A 19,263-nucleotide genomic window follows, 5' to 3' on the forward strand; every position below is an offset into this window, starting at 1 on the left:
AGGTAAACAATCAGGAACAAGATGCAGCCAGTAGCTTTTGCAAGTTCAAAATTGGGACAAGAGTTGCACTCCAAACGTTTTCAACCCAAGGTCTGATTGACTTATTGCGATCAAAGGTTCCCTTTAAACTATCCAGTCCAAAAAGAGTTACTCACAAACGCTTTGGCAGCTTTCCTTCAGTAACAGATACGTAAAAAACTGGTGACAACAAACAGAGAAAGAGGAAATAGAATATCCGTGTGTATGTTTAGTCTTGTGTTGGATTTTTTTTCCCCCCTAAAGTTTTGCGTATTAAAAGGCCTTTATGTTCACAATCATTTTGCCTCACCTTACAACCATGGACAGCTCAAAAATCTATCAAGCATACCCAAATGAGATGTCAAAGTTACCGTTCTAAGAAAATAAAAAAAACATTGTGAAAGCTACTTTTCCTGTTCCAAGTGCTGCATTGTACAAGTGCTGTTAGGGCACACAGTGTTTTTCCACTATGTCCTGTTAATGGTTCAGTACAGCTTGGGAACCGTGAAAATATGCTGATACAACAGCATAACACAGTCCAGCCCTCTGTCAAAGGCTGCTGGGTGGATGGGTTTTTGATGTTGCCTTGGTTACACATAAATTCTGACCTGTTATACCTACTGCAGGTGAAAAACCAACCTGTGTGCTGCACATGCATAGAAACTGCGACAGCTGCTACTTTCAGTTCTGATTCACATGTGACCATTTGAACTTTACAGCATCGCCTGCAGATTTCAAAGTAATCAGCCTTGATAAGATAAAGAAGATGAAGGCAAGGGCGCAGGAGGACATGAAACAGTCCAGTACTTTATCAAAATCTTGAGTGGCCACCAGTCAGTGACATTCAGTGTTTTGTGCCTCAGGGCACTTCCTGCTCTGTTTCTCAATGAATCACATTGGAGAGCAGAGGTACATGATAGAGACAAGAGAAATAGAAGATATAGAACTTAAAATTCATCCTATCCCTCAGTGCAAGAATTAACTCATCGCCCTAATCTGTTGATGTGTCGTATACGATTGTTTAATACAGAGACAAACAGTAAACATTTCCTGAACACATACTGATTTATGTTTGGTGTATGGTTATTGATTAAGTGTTCCTTGTGATCTGTTACTGAGCCTGAAAATAAATGAGCTAATCCAATATGCAGGGTTCAGATGGAGTTAATGGTTCACCGACATTTGCATCACATTACAACTCACTGCAGATATGAAGCCATTTTGTTTCATGTATCAATAAGCGGGAATGAGTACAGAATATGCATTCGTTATGCACCATCTGTCTGCCTGACACCTTTAAAATATTTCATACAGACTCCAGTGTGAAGATATTTGACGGCTTTAATTAGGAAAAGACGACATCCTTTGCACATGACGGACCCATAATTCATTTAACTTCTTCAAATTGTAGAGTCAACAATCAGACACTTTGGTCTAATTAATGACCATATATTCCTGAGACACTTTTTATCCTTACAATAATAACTTCCTAGCACACCTTAATGGAGTGCAGAATTACTCATTAGCATGAGCTTGCGTCAGTTTCACTTGTAAAGAACATCTGCTTTCCATCTCATCACCCGCTGTCGAAAGTCACTGAAATTAATGCAGTGTCTTGATTTAACAGTCTAAATCAGATAAGTAGTCGGTGCGAGTAGCAAAAGGGTAAAACTTCATATTTCAGCAACATCTCCTTCAGCAACCTCCTGGTTCACCAGTGATACTGGGGAGCTACTTCTCGCTGCATTTCTGTCTTTCTTCAGAGTCTTCAGGCATTTGTCGAGCCTTTTGATGCACAGTGTCACATCTTCCCGAGTGATGCCCACAGCCGAGGCGGCATTGAGGTAAGGGCAGGGGTACGACTCAGAGTGCGACATAAACCCACGAAATGTGTGTCCGCTTATGGTCTGCTCCTTGCCCAGTGGTATTACCCTAGAAACATAAGTGGAAAAAAACAGAACAATGTAGCACAAAAGGTGGATTCTGAACATGGAGCAAAGTAACAAAAATAATTAAAAGTCATGACTTCACAAAAGAACAGAAAGGCTTAAGAATAAAACTATTTTACTTTTAGGGAGCATGAATAAATGATCTGGAATAAAGCTATTAAAAGTATTTAAGGACTCCAATTAGAAATGTACTGTTGATCTTAAGAGTGTTGACTTTAGCTCAGTCCAAAAGAATGGGAAAAAAAAAACAAAAAAAAACTAAAACACACCCAAAAACAAATGAATATTCACAATTTAAAATACAAGTGGAATTGAAAAGTGAAGATGGGCTGATGGGCCATAATTACCTTTTTAAAATGTAATAAATTCCAAATGATTATAGGGAAAATTAGGATGAATCAAATGGTTAACAGCTCTAATCATTGACAACGGCTGCAATGGAAAGCAAACTGGCTTGCTGATACCTTCAAGCTTCATTACGTTACAAAGCAAACCGCTGCCCATCAAATATGCATGCCAACCATTTTCAATGCTGAAATTCTTTCACCGTTTACAACCCCCACACATCGACCTTCAAATAGGTATCCTGATCGTTTTTTGTTGCTTTTGCAATAAAGCCCTGAATGAATAAATCAGCGCATCACTCCTCGACTCCGATTCAGTAACTCAGTGTATAACTGTGAGATTTGTTTCAGTAACCAGCGATAATTGGTTGAACTGAAGTGGTCGTTGCTCTCTTGAATGAAGGAAAACAAGAACATTGGTCTTTAATATAAAAGAGGCAGTGGTTTAAATAGAATATTGTTGGACAAAAAAAATCTGTCTGACTAGTAGTTTTGTACTTGTAAAGTCTAACTTTCACTCTCCTTTTAGCTCTATTTGAGTCCACTCTAAATCATCTTCTAAGGAACCCTGGATCTGCAGCCGCTAAATGCTGCACTGCTCAACCCGTTCAATACTGACTTGAACTGTCTATAGCTTCATCACTACAATTCAACTATATATGGGAAACGAAAAGCACTTTTGAACTGGAGTCGATTATTAAGATTCAAACTCTGCAGTACTGAGCACAATATTCACGCCTAACAAATTTGGCATGGTTTAGGCTCACTTTAATGTGAAATCAATCACTGTCTAACAACCGACATGATGCCAATGAGAAGACATCACGGTAAAGAGGTGCACCGCAATGAGTTGTCAGATCGCAATCTGTTTGGCTGGATGTTGACGTGAAAAGAACGGCTCTCTCTCACAGGACTCATGCTGAGCATATTTCAGTTCATATCGCCGCTCGGATTCCTGCTACAAATAGTGAAAATGAATATGCACCATTGAAACATAAACCTTAGAAGTCAGTACATCTCAATAAGTGGGCGACAGAGATACAAGCGTAGTTCTCTTACGACGTATTCTCTGACCTTCATAAAAATGTTCACTAAGAGAAAAAGAATACATTAAAATCCGAATGACACAAAACAATCTGGACAGATCGACCCAAATAAATAATTTATTCTAGATCTCTAGATAGATTTAGATGGGGTCCAAATGCTTGATTCAAAACTTTCAAAAGGAATCACAGAGAAATAAAATGGCAACTAAATGCGCCTGTGTTGACTGTGAGTGACTGTGGCAGAAGATTAAAATTGTCCGTTGTAATCCAAAGAAAGGCTGCATTACTGGTGGGAATAAGTAATGACCGTAAAAGTTGCGCAACAGCTCACGCTTGTTGTCTCAGATGAGGCAACGTCTCTCTGCATCTAATGGAAACATACAGTTAAATTAAGGGGGACCCTCAAAGGACACGCTGTCTAATCTTCTAAAGTAGTTTCCACTCATCCATTTGCTTGATTGCTGATGTCCACTTTCCATTTTATTTGGCAAAACATGGCACAGCCTCTCATTTCTGAGCAGACAAATAAATTCTCCACAGCCTGATTCCCCCCCCCCCCCCCCCCCCCCCCCCCCCTCTCTGTCCATCCATCCGCAACCCAAACTATCACCGTGCCCTTTTTCAGGTTTTCATACCTGGCTCCTGACACTTGTCGGGTGAATAACATGGAGCCCAGCTGAGTCACTGCCTTGTCGCTCTCGGCCTGGAGACCATCGAGAGACATGGCTGGAGGAGAGAGGTGCCACACCCAAACGGGCACAATGATTTGATTGAAGAAAGGAACAAATACAAGGTCAGAAACATGACTTCTACAAAAATATATGACAGTGTGAGGACCTGCTGGTTCAGTAATCAGCACTTTGAGCTCACCCAGAGAAATGGGGTTATGTGGGGTGTGAAGCAATCTCTCCCCGTGTGCAGAAGCCAGACTCTTCAGCTCCTGAGCCAGGAATGAATAAATCTCCTGCAGACACACATGAAGAGACAGAAAAGGTTGCAGGAGCAATACAAAAGGGCTATAAATAGTAGCAGATGCCCTTTTGGACACTGCCCATTACTTTATTGTAAAGGCAGCAGTCGTGCCTTTATTGATAGTCAAGCAAATCTAAGAGCATGCAGATTAAACCCCTCCCTTATTCCTTCAGCGTGTCCCCTGTCTGCCTGACTGTATGCACTTCCCTCCAAGTTTAAAGGGATAATCCAGAGTAAAATGCACTTTAGATCAATTTACGGGATGTTGGGAGTACATACGTTGAGTTGACATCAAAATCATGTCATTCGGATGTGTTTTGAGAATTTCGATTTGACCGTTTTTAGCCAAAAGTCGTTAGCCTGGAAGTCAGAGGGGCATATCATGTCACCGCTACAAAACACTATTTTTATACCTCTTCTACAGCTCCAAACAACATAACACTTACATGGTAGTGAGTAGAGGGTCCCTAAAGCCAAACCGAAGTGTCCCGAGGTCTTCATGTGGTCGGATATAGAGTCCAGAATGAATTTAATCAAGCCAGTACCTTTCCGGAAATGTTGATGCTGCAGCTGCCGCTAAAGACCGTGGTGAAGTTGGTTTGATATTGGTTTGAAAAAAAAGACACCTTATTTCCTTATTGTGAATATCTGTCGAATATCCAATATCAAACCAACTTCACCACGGTCTTTAGCGGCAGCTGCAGCAGCAACATTTCCGGAAAGGTACTGGCTTGATTAAATTCATTCTGGACTCTATATCCGACCACATGAAGACCTCGGGACACTTCGGTTTGGCTTTAGGGACCCTCTACTCACTACCATGTAAGTGTTATGTTGTTTGGAGCTGTAGAAGAGGTATAAAAATAGCGTTTTGTAGCGGTGACATGATATGCCCCTCTGACTTCCAGGCTAACGACTTTTGGCTAAAAACGGTCAAATCGAAATTCTCAAAACACATCCGAATGACATGATTTTGATGTCAACTCAGCGTATGTACTCCCAACATCCCGTAAATTGATCTAAAGTGCATTTTACTCCGGATTATCCCTTTAAGTGGAAGCAGCATGTCAAACCAAAATGTTTCCTGTGCGAGTTCAGGGCTGGTGCCAGTTTTAAGTTGGGTCTAAAAAGAATCGGCTAAAAATAGGAGAGTTTTTTTTTAAACTGCAAGAGACCATACTGAAGGGTAACAGTTCATCTACTGAGATTACAGTGTTTGTCTCGTTCTCCATGCAAACCGATGTCTTCAAATCACCAGTCTATTTCATGAATGTCGTTTTAAACCACAGTCAGTGTATGTGAATGCTCTCTGGAATGCCAAAGGGTGTTTCCAAGCACTGAACGGTATTTGTAAATGAAGCCGGAAACAGAATTTATAAATATTTATCAGTATCTACGAATGCCAGATAGTTATAATCAAGCACCTGACAATATTTATTAATCGAGTTGAATTAATTCTTTCTATGACCCAGCAGAGTCTTTCAGAAAGAACTGATATCAAGTTGGGCTCCTACTCCAAAACCAGCAGTGGAGCCGCTTTTGTGGACTAACCCCCTTCCTGTCCCTCTCTGTCCAGGTTCTTTTTTTGTGAATCACACACCCACCTCTGGGATCAATTAAAGGAACAGGAGAAGAAAAATGCAAGCTTTAATACTGAGATTTGAACACCCACGTATCTTATAGATCCTGACAAGGTGTTCAGCTCTGAGCTTGAAGCTGTGTGCGAACAACTGAATCAGAGCAAAATGGTTCAGAGCACAGATGTTATGAGCCCAAGCCAGGCAGGAAAGCTGCAGAGCAACCATCTTCAGACTTTTTTCTCTTTTTTTTGCCACTTACTATCGCCTGATTCCCAAATTAAGCATTACACATTAAAGAATCTACTCTCTGCAACAGTGAGTCAACACACTCTGCTGACTCATACTTTCCTGGTGCGAAAGCATTAAGAAAATTGTCTCAGTCAAGTGTCAGACACTAAAAGTATCTAAACAATGTCTCAAGTGTCCCCAAGTGTCCCTTGTTCTCCGCAGACAAAGAGCAACTTTATTATCCCAAAGGCGGAGGAGGGGGCAGGCACAGATTGTAGAGCGAGTCTTTGAGTCTCCAGACAATAAGTTAGTGTGTGATGAGTAAACCTCAACAACAAAAACAACTCACACTCATCCACTGGTTACCTTAAATATAATAAGTTAGAGATGTTTTCTTCATTTGTGGCACATAAGCCTGTAAATTAACCTCAACAGACCATATGTCTAAATTACTTAAAGCTCGTGACCCCCAGAGAGATGTGAGAAACTCACTTAGATCTGCACACATGATGGAAAAAGTGATTCTGCGCATTAATTATGCATATAGCAGACTAAGAGAAATCAATAAGCCTTGATGGTGTCAGCTCATACAAGAGGGCAGATGAATTTCCTCACTGATATTTCTGCTGCAGGGATGTCCCCCCCCCACAACTGGCATTTTTGGGTGTTGCACTGCATCTCTGGGCTAATATTTATCTTTTTTAGATGCGAGAACTTGGGGCCGTGTGTATTTTTGAGCATTTTTAAGAGATATCACTAAAACAGAGTGTTTGAAAACATGCACTAGTCCTTCACTTCTGAAAAACTCCCACCTTCTGCTTATTTTTGAGTGCGCATATGGTGTGAGCTTCAGGCAAAGCAGATTTAGTTCAGGTTAGGCACATTTATTCTACAGCAGTGTGGAGGTGTGGGAATGCTGCAGTGCCTATCATTTAAAGAGAGGAATGCTGCATTGTGAGCAACTCTGCTTTAAAGCAGTGAGCCACCAGGGGAGGTTTTTAAAACTTCTGGATCAACGTTATCTTGCTATAGCCAGCTCCTCCCTCCGCAACGCTCACTGCTCGCTCAAGTCTAAAGCCCCCCCGCTCAAATCCAAATAAAGGTGAGGAAAACTACACATACAGTCACGTCATCTGGTGCAATCCGACACAACTTCGACAACCTATTTTTAGCCTTATAATAAGGGAATGTGTACATGCCCTTACCTTTCTTTCTGACATGTATTTCTTATAGCCGCTGGCTCCCAAAGTGAGAAGGGTAATGAGGACGTCAAGTGAGGGTGAAGCCGATGCTCGACCTGGACGGAGAAAGACGAGAAGAGGCTTTTTTAAGCACCTTAACAGTCTGCTACTTTCAAGCCAAATTAGAGTTCAAGTATCTGCTCCTCGTGCTAACATTTAGTCTAGCGGTGGGAAAATGTCATTTTTAATCCAATATCTCATATTTTCCAATAATCTTGCTAGATAGATATACGATCAACGCAAATCTTCTGCAGTGGTAGTCAAATATTATGGTTTCTTTGAGCCGTTATGGATCCCAGTTTGTCAGCTGTTTTCTTTATTGTTTTTGTAAAATCTTTATGAAAAATTATCCAAAATTGATTTATTTACTGGTAAATGAACATAACAGCGCCTTCGCCTCAAGTGACTGAATCCAGTTAAACGGTCAGATTCTCATCTCTGTTTCCACATTCATTCAGATAGATCTCAGTTGAAAGGATCAATCTGGAACTATTCTGTATTTCATAGAAGAATCAGTTTTTGTGCTTTCATCAGATGTGTTACAAAGGTAGAGCGTTTAAACCTCACATCCCACATCCATACTGTGAGACAGTGGACAAACATAACCTCCATAGTTAATTCTGCATAAAGCCCCGAAAAGTTTTGGTGGAGCTGATGGACAAGCCCAATCAAAACATTTCAGCACGACAAACTCCACCCCGAGGGTACCATTTCCCTGCAAAAGCAGGTTTTTGGGGGCAGACATCTCTGCTGGAACTGAACAATTTCTGGTGACATGCTTTATAAGAAAAGCAGATCTACCTGTCAACCGATTCATCATTTACTTATGTAACACCACTTTAGCTCAGCTTCAGTGGAAGTACTACTCACCTGGGTACATCTTGCTGATCTCCTGTATGAACGCCTCATCGAAGCCTGCGATTATGGCGCCACCTACTGGAACCATAAAGTTCTTGTCCAAGCTCTGAACAAACGCATCAATTCTTCCCACACGAGCCCCCTAATGAAGATAGTCCAAGAAGAGAATGAGGCAACCACCTTGTCTGTCACCAGTGACAAAAGTGACAAAGCACGTGGGAATCACAGATTTGTCTTCAGAGGGAAGCTCCAATTCAAACTGCAACATGTGACCGCAAGTGAAGAGAGTAAAACTATCTACGAATTCAAAAGTATCCAAGATTAGATGGATTGGGAATGAGTGGCAGATACCTGCTGTATAAGGTGCATGCACTTAGACGACTGTACTCCATATGCGTTGTTGACTATGTGAGGAATGTCATATTTGGCACACATCGTGGCCAGCTCCTCAAGCCTGTAAAACAGTACGACAGACTGTGAGGCAAATTAAACAGCTCCCGAAATCTGTTTTCCAAAGAGATGAAAGCTGAAAGTAATACAAATGCCACTGAAGAAGCTGATATCTAGCGGAGCCCAAGGGAAAACTGCCATTACCTGTCAGGGACCCTCGGAGCAAAGCAGGACGTTGTAGAATGGACACACAGGACGTTCTCGGCTCCAAGCTCGTTGATCTTGCGTTCAACAGCTTCCAAGTCCGTCCTCAACTCATCGCCCTCGAGGACGTTCTCCACAACAACAGGTTCAAAGCCTGAACAGACAAGTCAGCTGTTTATGTGAGGGAAGTGCACACGTCTAACTAATGCACTGATGATGGATGGATGGTGTAACAGCAGAAACTGAGCACTGATAAAAACACTTTACTGATTTAAAAAAATTCCTATGAATACTGAGTAATAATCTTTTGTCACCTCTCGAACACAAATCCAGTCAGTTAACAGGATGTGTGGCTCACAGGACGCTGTTTTCATGTACTCACCTGCTGTGATCATTGATTTGAAACAGGACTTCTGGTCGATGCGAGGCCAAATAATGTAGCGAGCCTTAGGTCTTCGATGACGAAGGGTCAGGAAGCACAGAGTCAAGCTCATTCCTGTTGCCATAGGAACAACAAAGCAGCTTGCCACACTGCGAACACCTTTAGTAAAGATGAAAGGGAGCATGTTTGTATTTTACCCACTGCAGAGAAGTTCAGTTCATTCAAAGTCTAAAAAATAAGAAACAAGAGATCTTTTAATGCTAAGCTTGTTTTACAAACAGGAGTTGCGGGGTTTAAAAGAAGTGGAAATTCAGGATAAAGGGTTGGTCTGATGAACCATGCTACTGAGAATTATGGGAAATGTAGTGTCCCACGGGCAGCTGGAAAAATGGTCTTGTGTTGGTTGATTTTTTCACGTCATTCCCAGAAAAAAAACCCAACATTTTTCATGAACACTCAGCAGTTTAAAACGAACAAAAATCCAAATTAATATGATATGAGGAAGTGCAGTACCGATAAGATGTACACACCCGAAAGCTTCAAGATGTCCAGCACAACTGAGTTGGTCAGCTTGTTAAGCAGACTCGATCCTGCAGCTTTAGGTTGAATAGCAGCAATATCACCTGAGCGACCAATACCGTGGATCAACCTACATGAAACAGCAGAACAGGAACAGTTAAAGTTTGCTTGGTTTTTAGCTCAGGATCTTCCACTTTGACATAGGAACTTCTAACTCATTCTCTGTACTATTCCCGCCACTTGGCTTTAACGTTTCATCTATACCGAACATGTCTGCATCTTACACCCTCCTACTATGTGCTGGAAAGCCTCTCTGCACAGCCTGTACCACGGGTCCTGGCTGGAGTGGTAAACTCTGGCCTCCATTGCTTTTGTGCTACTATGCAGGGGTGATAGTGAAAAAAAATCCTGAGCCTGAACTTTTTTTTTCCTGTTCCAACGGGGTGGGGGGGTGGGGGGCGCACAACATACTGCATATGTGACGTAACGTAGGCCTAATTTTGACACATTATTCAAACATTTAATAGTCTGTGTATGACCATTATTGTCAAGTGACACATTTTAGATAATGTTTTCATTTTTGCCTTATGTCTATAGTTAGGGCTGCACGATTATGGAAAAAATCATAATCACGATTATTTGGATCATAATTGAAATCACGATTATTAATCACGATTATGGAACAATGATAAACAACTGAATTTTATTGCACTTCTTTCCAAAAAAAAAAAAAAATTTCAGTGCAGAATGTAATTTAAAATCGACATTGTTTGTACAGCGCAGGTAATGCCACCTTGGAGAAGTAATTTCTGGACGGGATCTCGTATCTTTTGTCCAGCGTTTTGATCATTTGTTTGAATGCCACATTGTCAACGGTGTTTATTGGAGCCATGGCTTTGGCTAAATAAATTGTGATTTCTTTTGTTATTTCCGCGTGTCTTTGTGATGTTGGCGCATATGGTGTTGCACGGTGCAGGGTGGCATTTATGGTTGTCTGCATCTGGGCAGTGGCATGGGGACGGGGCATTTGTGAAACTTTGCTTTTCATGCATTCGTTGTATTTTTCAACATGGTTCTTCTTTAAATGGTTATACAGATTAGTTGTGTTGCCTTGCGGTGCCGACACAACTCTTCCACAGTCTTTGCACAACACCTGCTTTTGTTGGACATCCCTAGCCCTGAATCTGAAGTAGCTCCACACAGCCGAAATTGAGCCCCTTCGAGGGACGAGCTCGTCCTTCTCACCAGAGAGACCGGCTGTGGGCTTACCTACTGCCGCAGCTTCAGCTTGGCTCTCGGTCATTTCAATCATCCTCACCACCAGTTTTGTCTTCCCTTATATCACTACTACTCTGCTCTCACCACTTGAACTTGACACCACTGCTGGCTGCACTAGTGAGGAGCAGCGCGCTTAACTTGCTTGTGGATCAGTCAGGCGGCGTAACGAATAGGTCCATGTTCGCCCCCTGGTTGTTGGCGGACTACTGGTTAAATGCTTGCATGCTAGAGTATAATGCAACTGAACCCGCATTAAGAAAATAAATGTAAAAAAAAAAAATCGCGATTTTCATTTTTCATAATCGCCGAGGCCAAAATCGCGATTTTGATTAAAATTCGATTAATTGTGCAGCCCTATCTATAGTGTTATTCACGAAAACACAGATAATTTCCATCTTGGTATAGCACTTAAGATTGACTGAAAGAAACTGGCCATGTTTGATTCTAGCTGTAAAAACAAATACCAGCGTATGCGGTTAAAAAAGGCATTCTAGGCTTGTGATGTTGCAGTATAGCTAGAAATTGAGGTGGGTATTGAACCACAATGCAACATTTCAACACCAGAATGCATTTCTGAAAACATGGTGCATGTTGAACTTGATTAAATTAGTCATTCTATTATATATATATATATATTTTATGTTAGGGCCTATTGTTGTTTTTGATCCAACTGTGAAGCACGTTGAGCTGCAAGTCTTGTGTGAATTGTGCTATTTGTATAGGCTATACAAATGCAGTAATAATAATAATAATAATAATAATAACAATAACGACAAAAAAGCCTAATAATATTATTATTCTTATTAGGCTTTTTTGTTATTATATTATTATTATTATTATTGTCATTATTATTATTATTATTATTATTATTGTCGTTATTATTATTATTATTATTGTCATTATTGTTACTGGTTGATTCCATAACGTGTGCAGAAAGAATTAACTAACCTTTTCCCCCTCATCACAGCGCAATTGTCAAGTAACAGACTTGTCACTTGTCTCCAGTCGAGCCCGTATGTGCGCAGGACGTCATTTAACTCTGCTGTCAACGCCTCTGCATTGGCTATGTTGATTTTCCTACTGGAAAAATGCTGAGTTTTCACACTCCCAGCATCCTCGTCAAAAAAACGGACAAGAACATTCATGATCTTATCCATGTTTTTGTCCGTTGCCTCGTCAATATTAAGGGAAAACATACCATTCCCAAGTTTCTCAGACAGGCGATGTTTAAATTCTGGCGCAATTCCATGGGTGAGCAGATAACTGGCATGCTGCCTTGAAACAGACAGGTGTGACAGGGCGGCACGGTCTTCTGCCAGCTTCTTGCAGAGGGCCACGAGCGGTTGTGCAACCGTGAACGATAGGTCATGCTCCGCAATGAAGGTGCACAGCCGAATTTTTAAATTAGCTACTCGATCTGACATCGAAGGCGGAATGTCCGCCGTAGCTGATGCCCCTGGCAAAAGGGTGGTGTATTGCACTGCTCTGGCTGCTGCTTTATGTACAGTATCTTGTTCGTGCCGAGAGAGAATTTTTTTACCACTTGTACCGTACATCAGCTTCTTAGGGCACAACGTACAGTAACAAGCACCAGGTTGCCGAAGCTTTTGACACCAGCTCGAAAAGGGCTTACCATCAAGCCCCACATCTTCGATCCATGCCCAACGCCATTTGTTCTTTATACTTTTATCCAGGCCTTTGACATCTTCTCCGGGCTTCATAAACACCGCCATACTGGAAAACTTTGCAAAACTAGCAAACTAGCAAAGCAATCGCAAGGAAACATATGTCAGCAAGCAGACAAGTTACATGAATAATGTCCCAATGTTGACCGATTACATCACACGTAGTGACATTGACGTTGCGTGCTGATTTGTTTCATTTTTTTCTAAACGGTTACATCGGTTAACATTTGGGACATTATTCATGTAACTTGTCTGCTTACTGACATATGTTTAAATACTCATAAACAATATTTAATAATTTATTACAGTTAGGAAGCCGTAATGCGCTGAATTTTAAGCTGCCACTGAACTATCTGGGCCGTAGCCTAATAACTAGTTTTTTTCCAACTAACATGCCCGCCCTGGAACGCACTCGGAGCCCATGAGTAGGGCTGCACGATATATCGAAAATGTATCGTTATTGCGATACCACGGCTTGCAATACACGTATCGCAAAAGTAAAAATTTTATCGAAAATTTTTTTTTTAATTTATTTATTTTTTTTTCCCCTTGTCCTGTCCAGCATTATGGCAGCAGAATTGTAATCTGAATACCGTTTATGCTAAACACATTTGCTATGCCAAGGGAAGCTTTATGAATGTAAATGCATTAGCCATTTTGGTCTTTTCCCCATGTAATCATTTAAGCACTTTTAAGTCCCTCCCGACCTCATTTTGTGAACTCCTCCTTGATTCACCTAATTTGCTGTTATTAAAAAGGTTGACATTTTAAGTTTATACTGTATATCAGCCATGTTTTTTCCTAATAAAAAAATGTTGGAAATAAAACATTGCTCTCAGTTGTTTTATACATGATAAAATGCAGAATGGCAAGTAGAGAGGGAAAAAATATATGTATATATTAAATATCGCAAGTAATATCGTTATCGCGGTATCCAGTCATGTTATCGTGTATCGCATATTTTTCTAATATCGTGCAGCCCTACCCATGAGTCAGAGCCATCTATGGCTCTGCCATGAGCGTGCCGCTCAATGTCCCTTATTGGCCAAGACAAACAAGACCCCCCCCGTCCTATTTCTGAATGGATGGAAGGCTTGCGTTGAGCTTTAAATGGTCTGCACACGTCAAACGCAGGGGAAAAAAAAGGCTTTTCGTAAGTTTTTTTTTTTTTTTTTTTAAACAGAGCCACGCTACGCCGGATTTCCGGCGCGGCGCCGAAACGCTATCACCCCTGTACTATGATTAGTGCCTCTGGACCCTGGTGTCCCCTGTTCCGCTTAGTGTACAGTTTAAGGGTACTGGACTTGGGCTGAAACCGTCAATACATTAAGAGGAGCTTTCAGTGCGCTGGACTTGGACTGCCAATGACACATAGTAACATCTGAGCTGTCTCCATTACAAATGAAAAAAAAAATCTATCCACTAATGGAGACTGAAAGAAACTTTCAAATGGGCTCAAGAATGCAATTTCTCTCTGAGGTACATACATATTGGGTTTGAAATTTAGGAAGAGAAAAGTAAATAGATCCTTATGAAAATGTGAAGTGTACGTGCACTACCATGCCGACATGTTTTGCACTTCAGGTCAGTATTTCTGTCACTGTGAACAACTAAATGAGCGGAGAATAAAGTGATTAAAAAAAAATTGTAATTAGTTTTAAACTGTACAACAACAAACCTGGTAAACAAAGGGATGGATCAATCAAGCTGAGATCAAGCTTTTGGCTTGTGTTACAGCCAGATAAACGGGCTTATAATTTACAAAGGGAGGATCGTATTGGTTTAAATATCTGCAGATTCTGACAAAGCACAGTCTGATGAAAGCTGAAGATGAAGAGAGGATGACTTGTGCAACAAGGCAATCCTCCCAAAAACATCTCAAATCCTGCAATGGACTGCCTGAAGAGGAGGAAGCTCAGACTATAGAGTTTGCACAGCACACAACATTATCAAAAATGATCTAGTTCTAATGTTGAACATCTGAAAAAAAAAAAAAGATTTTTTAACCTGTAATGTCGTCTTGCCACGAGGCCAGATGCCACCCGGCCCTCCCTCTCTCCTACACCACAGTTGCCCAGGAAGTTATTGCTGTCCATCACTGCCAGCTCATTCAGAAAAAGCTCTATGGTGCTCTCACTCCATCCTTCTTCTGGACACTTTCCCTGTAAAACACACACACATAACGTCAAAGAGGCACGTGTCCGCAGCAACCCTGAAGGAACACTAAAGCATACGTCGACCTTACCTGATCCAGTAAGTGTCTGATGAGCTGCTCGTGGCCACGACGGGCCTGAGACCCCTGTCGAATGTAGGAGGGTGACACGATCTTCTCGCCAAGGGTGAAGTTTTCACTGTTCATCTCTGCTGAACACAAAGCTTCGGGGTAAGAAGTCAGTACGTAACAACGTACCGCAATTGGTTTTTGAAGAAAAAAATACATCAACAGCACTCATGACACGTGCAAAAGTGTGGTTAACCTAATACATGCTGATTCTAATCTGCCCTCACTGACAGATATTTCAGCTTGCTATCTTTTTATCTGCGTCTCTCCCCGAAGAAAGCTTCAAGTTCTGGGAGATTTAGAGACCACAGATTATCAGTGATTAATGTGCAAGGCCCTGTGGTACGAAGCAGCCTCAACACATCCAAGGCATCTTTAGGTGGTCTGGTTTAACTAACCCTAAAAATGGAAATCTCACAAAGCAGCACTACAAGTCCACCCGGGTCTTCTGACTCTGGATATGTGCGCGCTCATGTAAAACAGATAGACAAAATTTATCATTTTAACAGACTAAAAAAACAAAAAAAAAAACACAAAACAGCCAAAACAGGAAAGAAAGCTGACAAAAAAAACAATGCCAACTGCCAGTTTGCAGTTTGTTTTTAAAACTGCCTGTTTTAATAAAATAATGTAATACGTGTACAATCTTCAAGTATGTGAGAAAGTTTCAGTCTTCTTATGTCAGATGTAAAACTGGCCGTTTTATACACTCACCATCACAAATAGGCCAAGTTAACCCAAATAAAAGCAGTTCAAACTAGTAAGTGGTTCTTTTGGAAATGGTCTAGGTTCATTTTCTGTCATCGAGGCTCTATTATGCTAAACATAATGGCTTTAGTCGTAAATGTGTTTGGATAGGAAGATGAACCTACAGACAGCTGATGTAATTTAGCAAAAGTATTTAATGTTAGTTCCAAATCTTTAAAAGTTGGCCTGATTTTTAGAGAGAATGTGTCATGGTTTAATGTTATATAAGCCTTCTCTCTGACTGACTCGTCTCTTATGAAGATGACTTTCTTACTGTCAACACACCGTCTATTTTATTTGATCATTTTCTAAGAGAAGTGACTGGTTGGGAGGTGGGGGTTTATCTGTTGACCTTCCTCATCTGGGAACCTAACCTAACTCGTTTTGAAAATCTTGAGCTGAACCCGAACTTCGCCGCATCACTGCTTTATAGAACGAGCCCCAGTACGCCATTCAAAAACTCCAGTGGGTTTTTAGGTTTAAAGACTTTTTACTTTTTGGTTCCCGAGTGTATAACTGTCAAGTCAGTGGCTGCCCTACAACCCAAAAGAACATTTTCACCCCACTCTGCTCGTTTTATTAAATGCAGATTTATTTGTTCTGCAAATAAGCTTTTGGCGATACAGGCCAAATGTTCCCAATCCACTTTTTCCACAATGACTCTTACTCACAGTTAATTTTCTGCAGACTTAATATGTCAACTGCTGCGATGAGGTGGCAGATGAACTTTCTTTTTACAAAGTCCTCCAAGTCCATGTCCAATCCTGTGTTAGCCAAAACCTCCTACAGCTCCTCAGCTGTCATAAGAGGTTAGTCTTGCCTTTCTACTTGGTTTCCATGCACTTTAATCTATTTTTCTTTTCTTTTTGTGTAGCACTTTGTTTAAATCTGAAAACTACAATGCCCTGTTCATTACGCCTTTCGTAACATCACAGAAGATGAAAATGTGTGCGTTTGTCATGACCTACCCTACTTAACTATGAAAGTGATAGATGAGTTTAGTGGCTCTGCCAAAGGTTTTCTGTCAAACCGTTCTTTAAAGGTAGGGTAGGAGATCCTGGATTTTGAGTCCAGCGAAGCTGCATTTTGAAAATACACAGGTAAAAAGTCCCAACCCTTTTCTTCACTTTCCCCCCGAAGGCACGCCTCGAGAGTACATGAACGCGCACGAGCACGAAGGTGCATGAGCGCTGTTCTGACAGCAAGCATCGATCGCTGCCGTATTTAGTATTTAGTATATGCTAACTATACGTTTAATAATGCTAGGTGCTAGCCAAGCTGGCTCTTGTTTAGCTTCCTGCCAAGCTTCGTTCACGGAGCAGGGTACGCGCACAGGGGGAAGGAGGGGGAGGGGGAAGGAGGGGGAGGGGGAGGGTGGAGCAGATTGCAGTTTGATAGACGGCATCAGTATCCAATCATTGTGAACGGTCCGTTCACAATGATTGGATACTGTTTTTCCTAGATTGTACGTTCTAGAGGCCACTAAAACTTTTCATATTTGTGTCAAAACTTTTAATTAATTGGTTGCAATGAGGGTGTGAAGAGTATTTCAAGCAATATGTAAAAAAATGTTCCAGAAAAAGATCCCCTACCCCGCCTTTAATTTCAGCGTCTCTGGTTTGGGAATTAGGACATGTAAAAACAAGTCTGTGTCGCAGACTTTGAAACGTGTTGTTTTCATAGCAGTATGTAGGGACCTTATGAACTTTAGCCAACTTCGAACTTAAAAAGAACAAAAATAAAGATCATGAAACAATGCTGAAAATATATTTATTTTAACCCCAGTGTGGCAGTCACTCAAGTCATCTCTTATTTCACATACACTTGGTTTAACAGCTAAACAATAACAAGAGCAGATATTAAACGAAATATTTTGTTTTGCACCGGTGTTTCACAACTTACCAGCCACTGCAACGTGAATCAAACGTTATCTGAAACCTGGTTATAGTTTAAGAAACCGTTGCCTCATGTTGTTTACGTTGGCAGCGGGTCTGAAGCAGTTTAGCTAAGCTAAGCTAAGCTAATCTAATATTTTGACAGGAGGAAGTCCGTGCAGCGTCAACGGGGCCGCTTCAGTGGACCACCGTCTTCGTCTCACTTTCCTAAAGGCTTCCGATTGTTTCTTCGGCCTCCACGTGAGCAACAGATACGATGACCAGCACCGACCAAAAGAACTAAGCAGCGTGGAAGCAGAGAGACTGCGCTACGTCACGTGACTTTGCAGAGCTGATCAGGTGACCACAATCGGTCGTCAAGCATTTTTTTTCTTTTTTCCCCCCTTGTGGAAAATGTGGTCTTTGAAAAAATAAAAAATAAAAATAAAATGCATCGACTTCTTTTAAGAATAGTTTTTGTAACCTTTTACTGTAGAAATGATCATTAATTAAATCCAACTTGATTCTTGCTTGTATTCACAATCTTAAAAAACTACACCCTTAAAATTACAATGTCTTGAAGTGTCTGCAATTTATTTGGACCGTAATATTAGATTTGGAGAACAGCCTCATTTAAATAGGCATTCACAAAGATACAACTCACCCTACATGCCAATGGTATTTTGAACAAAAAACACTAAGGACAGCCTATTGATGCTGATTTGTAGGCTACATATTTTCACAATACAACTTGTGATTTCAATTCTCAAATCAAACTAATCAGTATTATTTGTAATATTACATGACATAATGCTGCAAGTGGCCTAAAGCAAGGTTTTACTTGAGTTGTTGGAGGAAATGTTCACATCCTTTCAGTAAAAACTATACCACACCATTACAAATGAATGTCTTTAGTTCAGTAAAAGTAGGGCCCATGTAGGTGTCCTGACAAAAAAAAAGAAAAAGGATCCTTTTTGGCTCTGTGGATTGTGTGATGGAGTTATTGTGAAATGGGCTTGCTTCCTTCAAATGCCATCAGATCCTTCTAGATCTAGCATCTGGGGCATTATGAGGCTGGGGAACACCTCAAACTCTTGTTCATGTCATGTTGCCTGAGCCCTTTGCATGTCACTTTTACTGGCCCAGCTGCTACTTCAGCAGAATGCTGTAAATCACGAGAGCAATTTGGTTGGTCTACAAAGATGTTGAGGTAGGTGGTAAGTGTCAAAACAAAAAGGTGAATACCAAGAATCAGACTTTCCCGAGCAGAAAAGTATTAAAGGATAAGACCGTTTTTTTGACATTGGGCCCTTGATTTCACATTATAACATGATGTTCTACTCACCCCTGCTTGTTGTTGGTCATTTGGAGCTGTTCCGAAGATATTCGCGAGGCGTCTGGCTGCTCTCTTGAGATATTCGGCCATGAAACGGTTTCCTATGGGCAAGTTTATACAGGCACAAACTATGCTGTTTATAATTTATTAATTATTGTACACTAGCACTGATAACGTGGAGGTGCGTCGCTTACTTAAAAAAATCCGGGTTACTAATTTTGAATTTTAGCCGAATGAATAAATAGGCAGCAGGTCTGTGGGCTGTCTGTGGCAGTAGCACGACAATGACGTCAGTAACACCCACTTTACACAAAAATTCAAAATTATAGTA

The 19,263-nt window shown here is 41.0% G+C and overlaps 1 protein-coding gene across 2 annotated transcripts; it reads right to left on the minus strand.

Moving 5' to 3' along the window:
* Positions 1-1,023: 1,023 nt before the first annotated feature.
* sepsecs (Sep (O-phosphoserine) tRNA:Sec (selenocysteine) tRNA synthase) lies at positions 1,024-17,930 on the minus strand. 2 transcript variants are annotated; one of them, XM_075451442.1, is made up of 12 exons: positions 17,625-17,930; positions 14,940-15,055; positions 14,702-14,856; positions 9,743-9,861; positions 9,213-9,371; positions 8,831-8,984; positions 8,588-8,690; positions 8,249-8,378; positions 7,343-7,434; positions 4,228-4,321; positions 3,993-4,083; positions 1,024-1,950 (listed from the first exon to the last, which is right to left on the minus strand). In XM_075451442.1, the coding sequence occupies exons 2-12, from the start codon at positions 15,051-15,053 to the stop codon at positions 1,692-1,694; spliced, it is 1,470 nt and encodes a 489-aa protein (XP_075307557.1). In that variant the 5' UTR covers positions 15,054-15,055; positions 17,625-17,930; the 3' UTR covers positions 1,024-1,691. The 2 variants fall into 2 exon arrangements, with proteins under 2 accessions (XP_075307557.1, XP_075307556.1); XM_075451441.1 differs by having other exon boundaries at positions 14,940-15,058.
* Between the last annotated feature and the right edge of the window lie 1,333 nt (positions 17,931-19,263).

The sequence above is a fragment of the Odontesthes bonariensis genome, chromosome 19 (assembly GCF_027942865.1).
Source record: "Odontesthes bonariensis isolate fOdoBon6 chromosome 19, fOdoBon6.hap1, whole genome shotgun sequence".
Classification (NCBI taxonomy): domain Eukaryota; kingdom Metazoa; phylum Chordata; class Actinopteri; order Atheriniformes; family Atherinopsidae; genus Odontesthes; species Odontesthes bonariensis.

Bases quoted from the DNA above. Each gene is read 5' to 3' on its own strand.
- sepsecs (XM_075451442.1), bottom strand. From the start codon at position 15,053: ATGAACAGTGAAAACTTCACCCTTGGCGAGAAGATCGTGTCACCCTCC. The intron at 4,322-7,342 runs GTAAGGGCATGT...GTGTGTCTGCAG, and splicing joins AATACATGTCAGAAAGAAAG to GAGATTTATTCATTCCTGGC. The intron at 1,951-3,992 runs GTATGAAAACCT...TTATGTTTCTAG, and splicing joins CGACAAGTGTCAGGAGCCAG to GGTAATACCACTGGGCAAGG.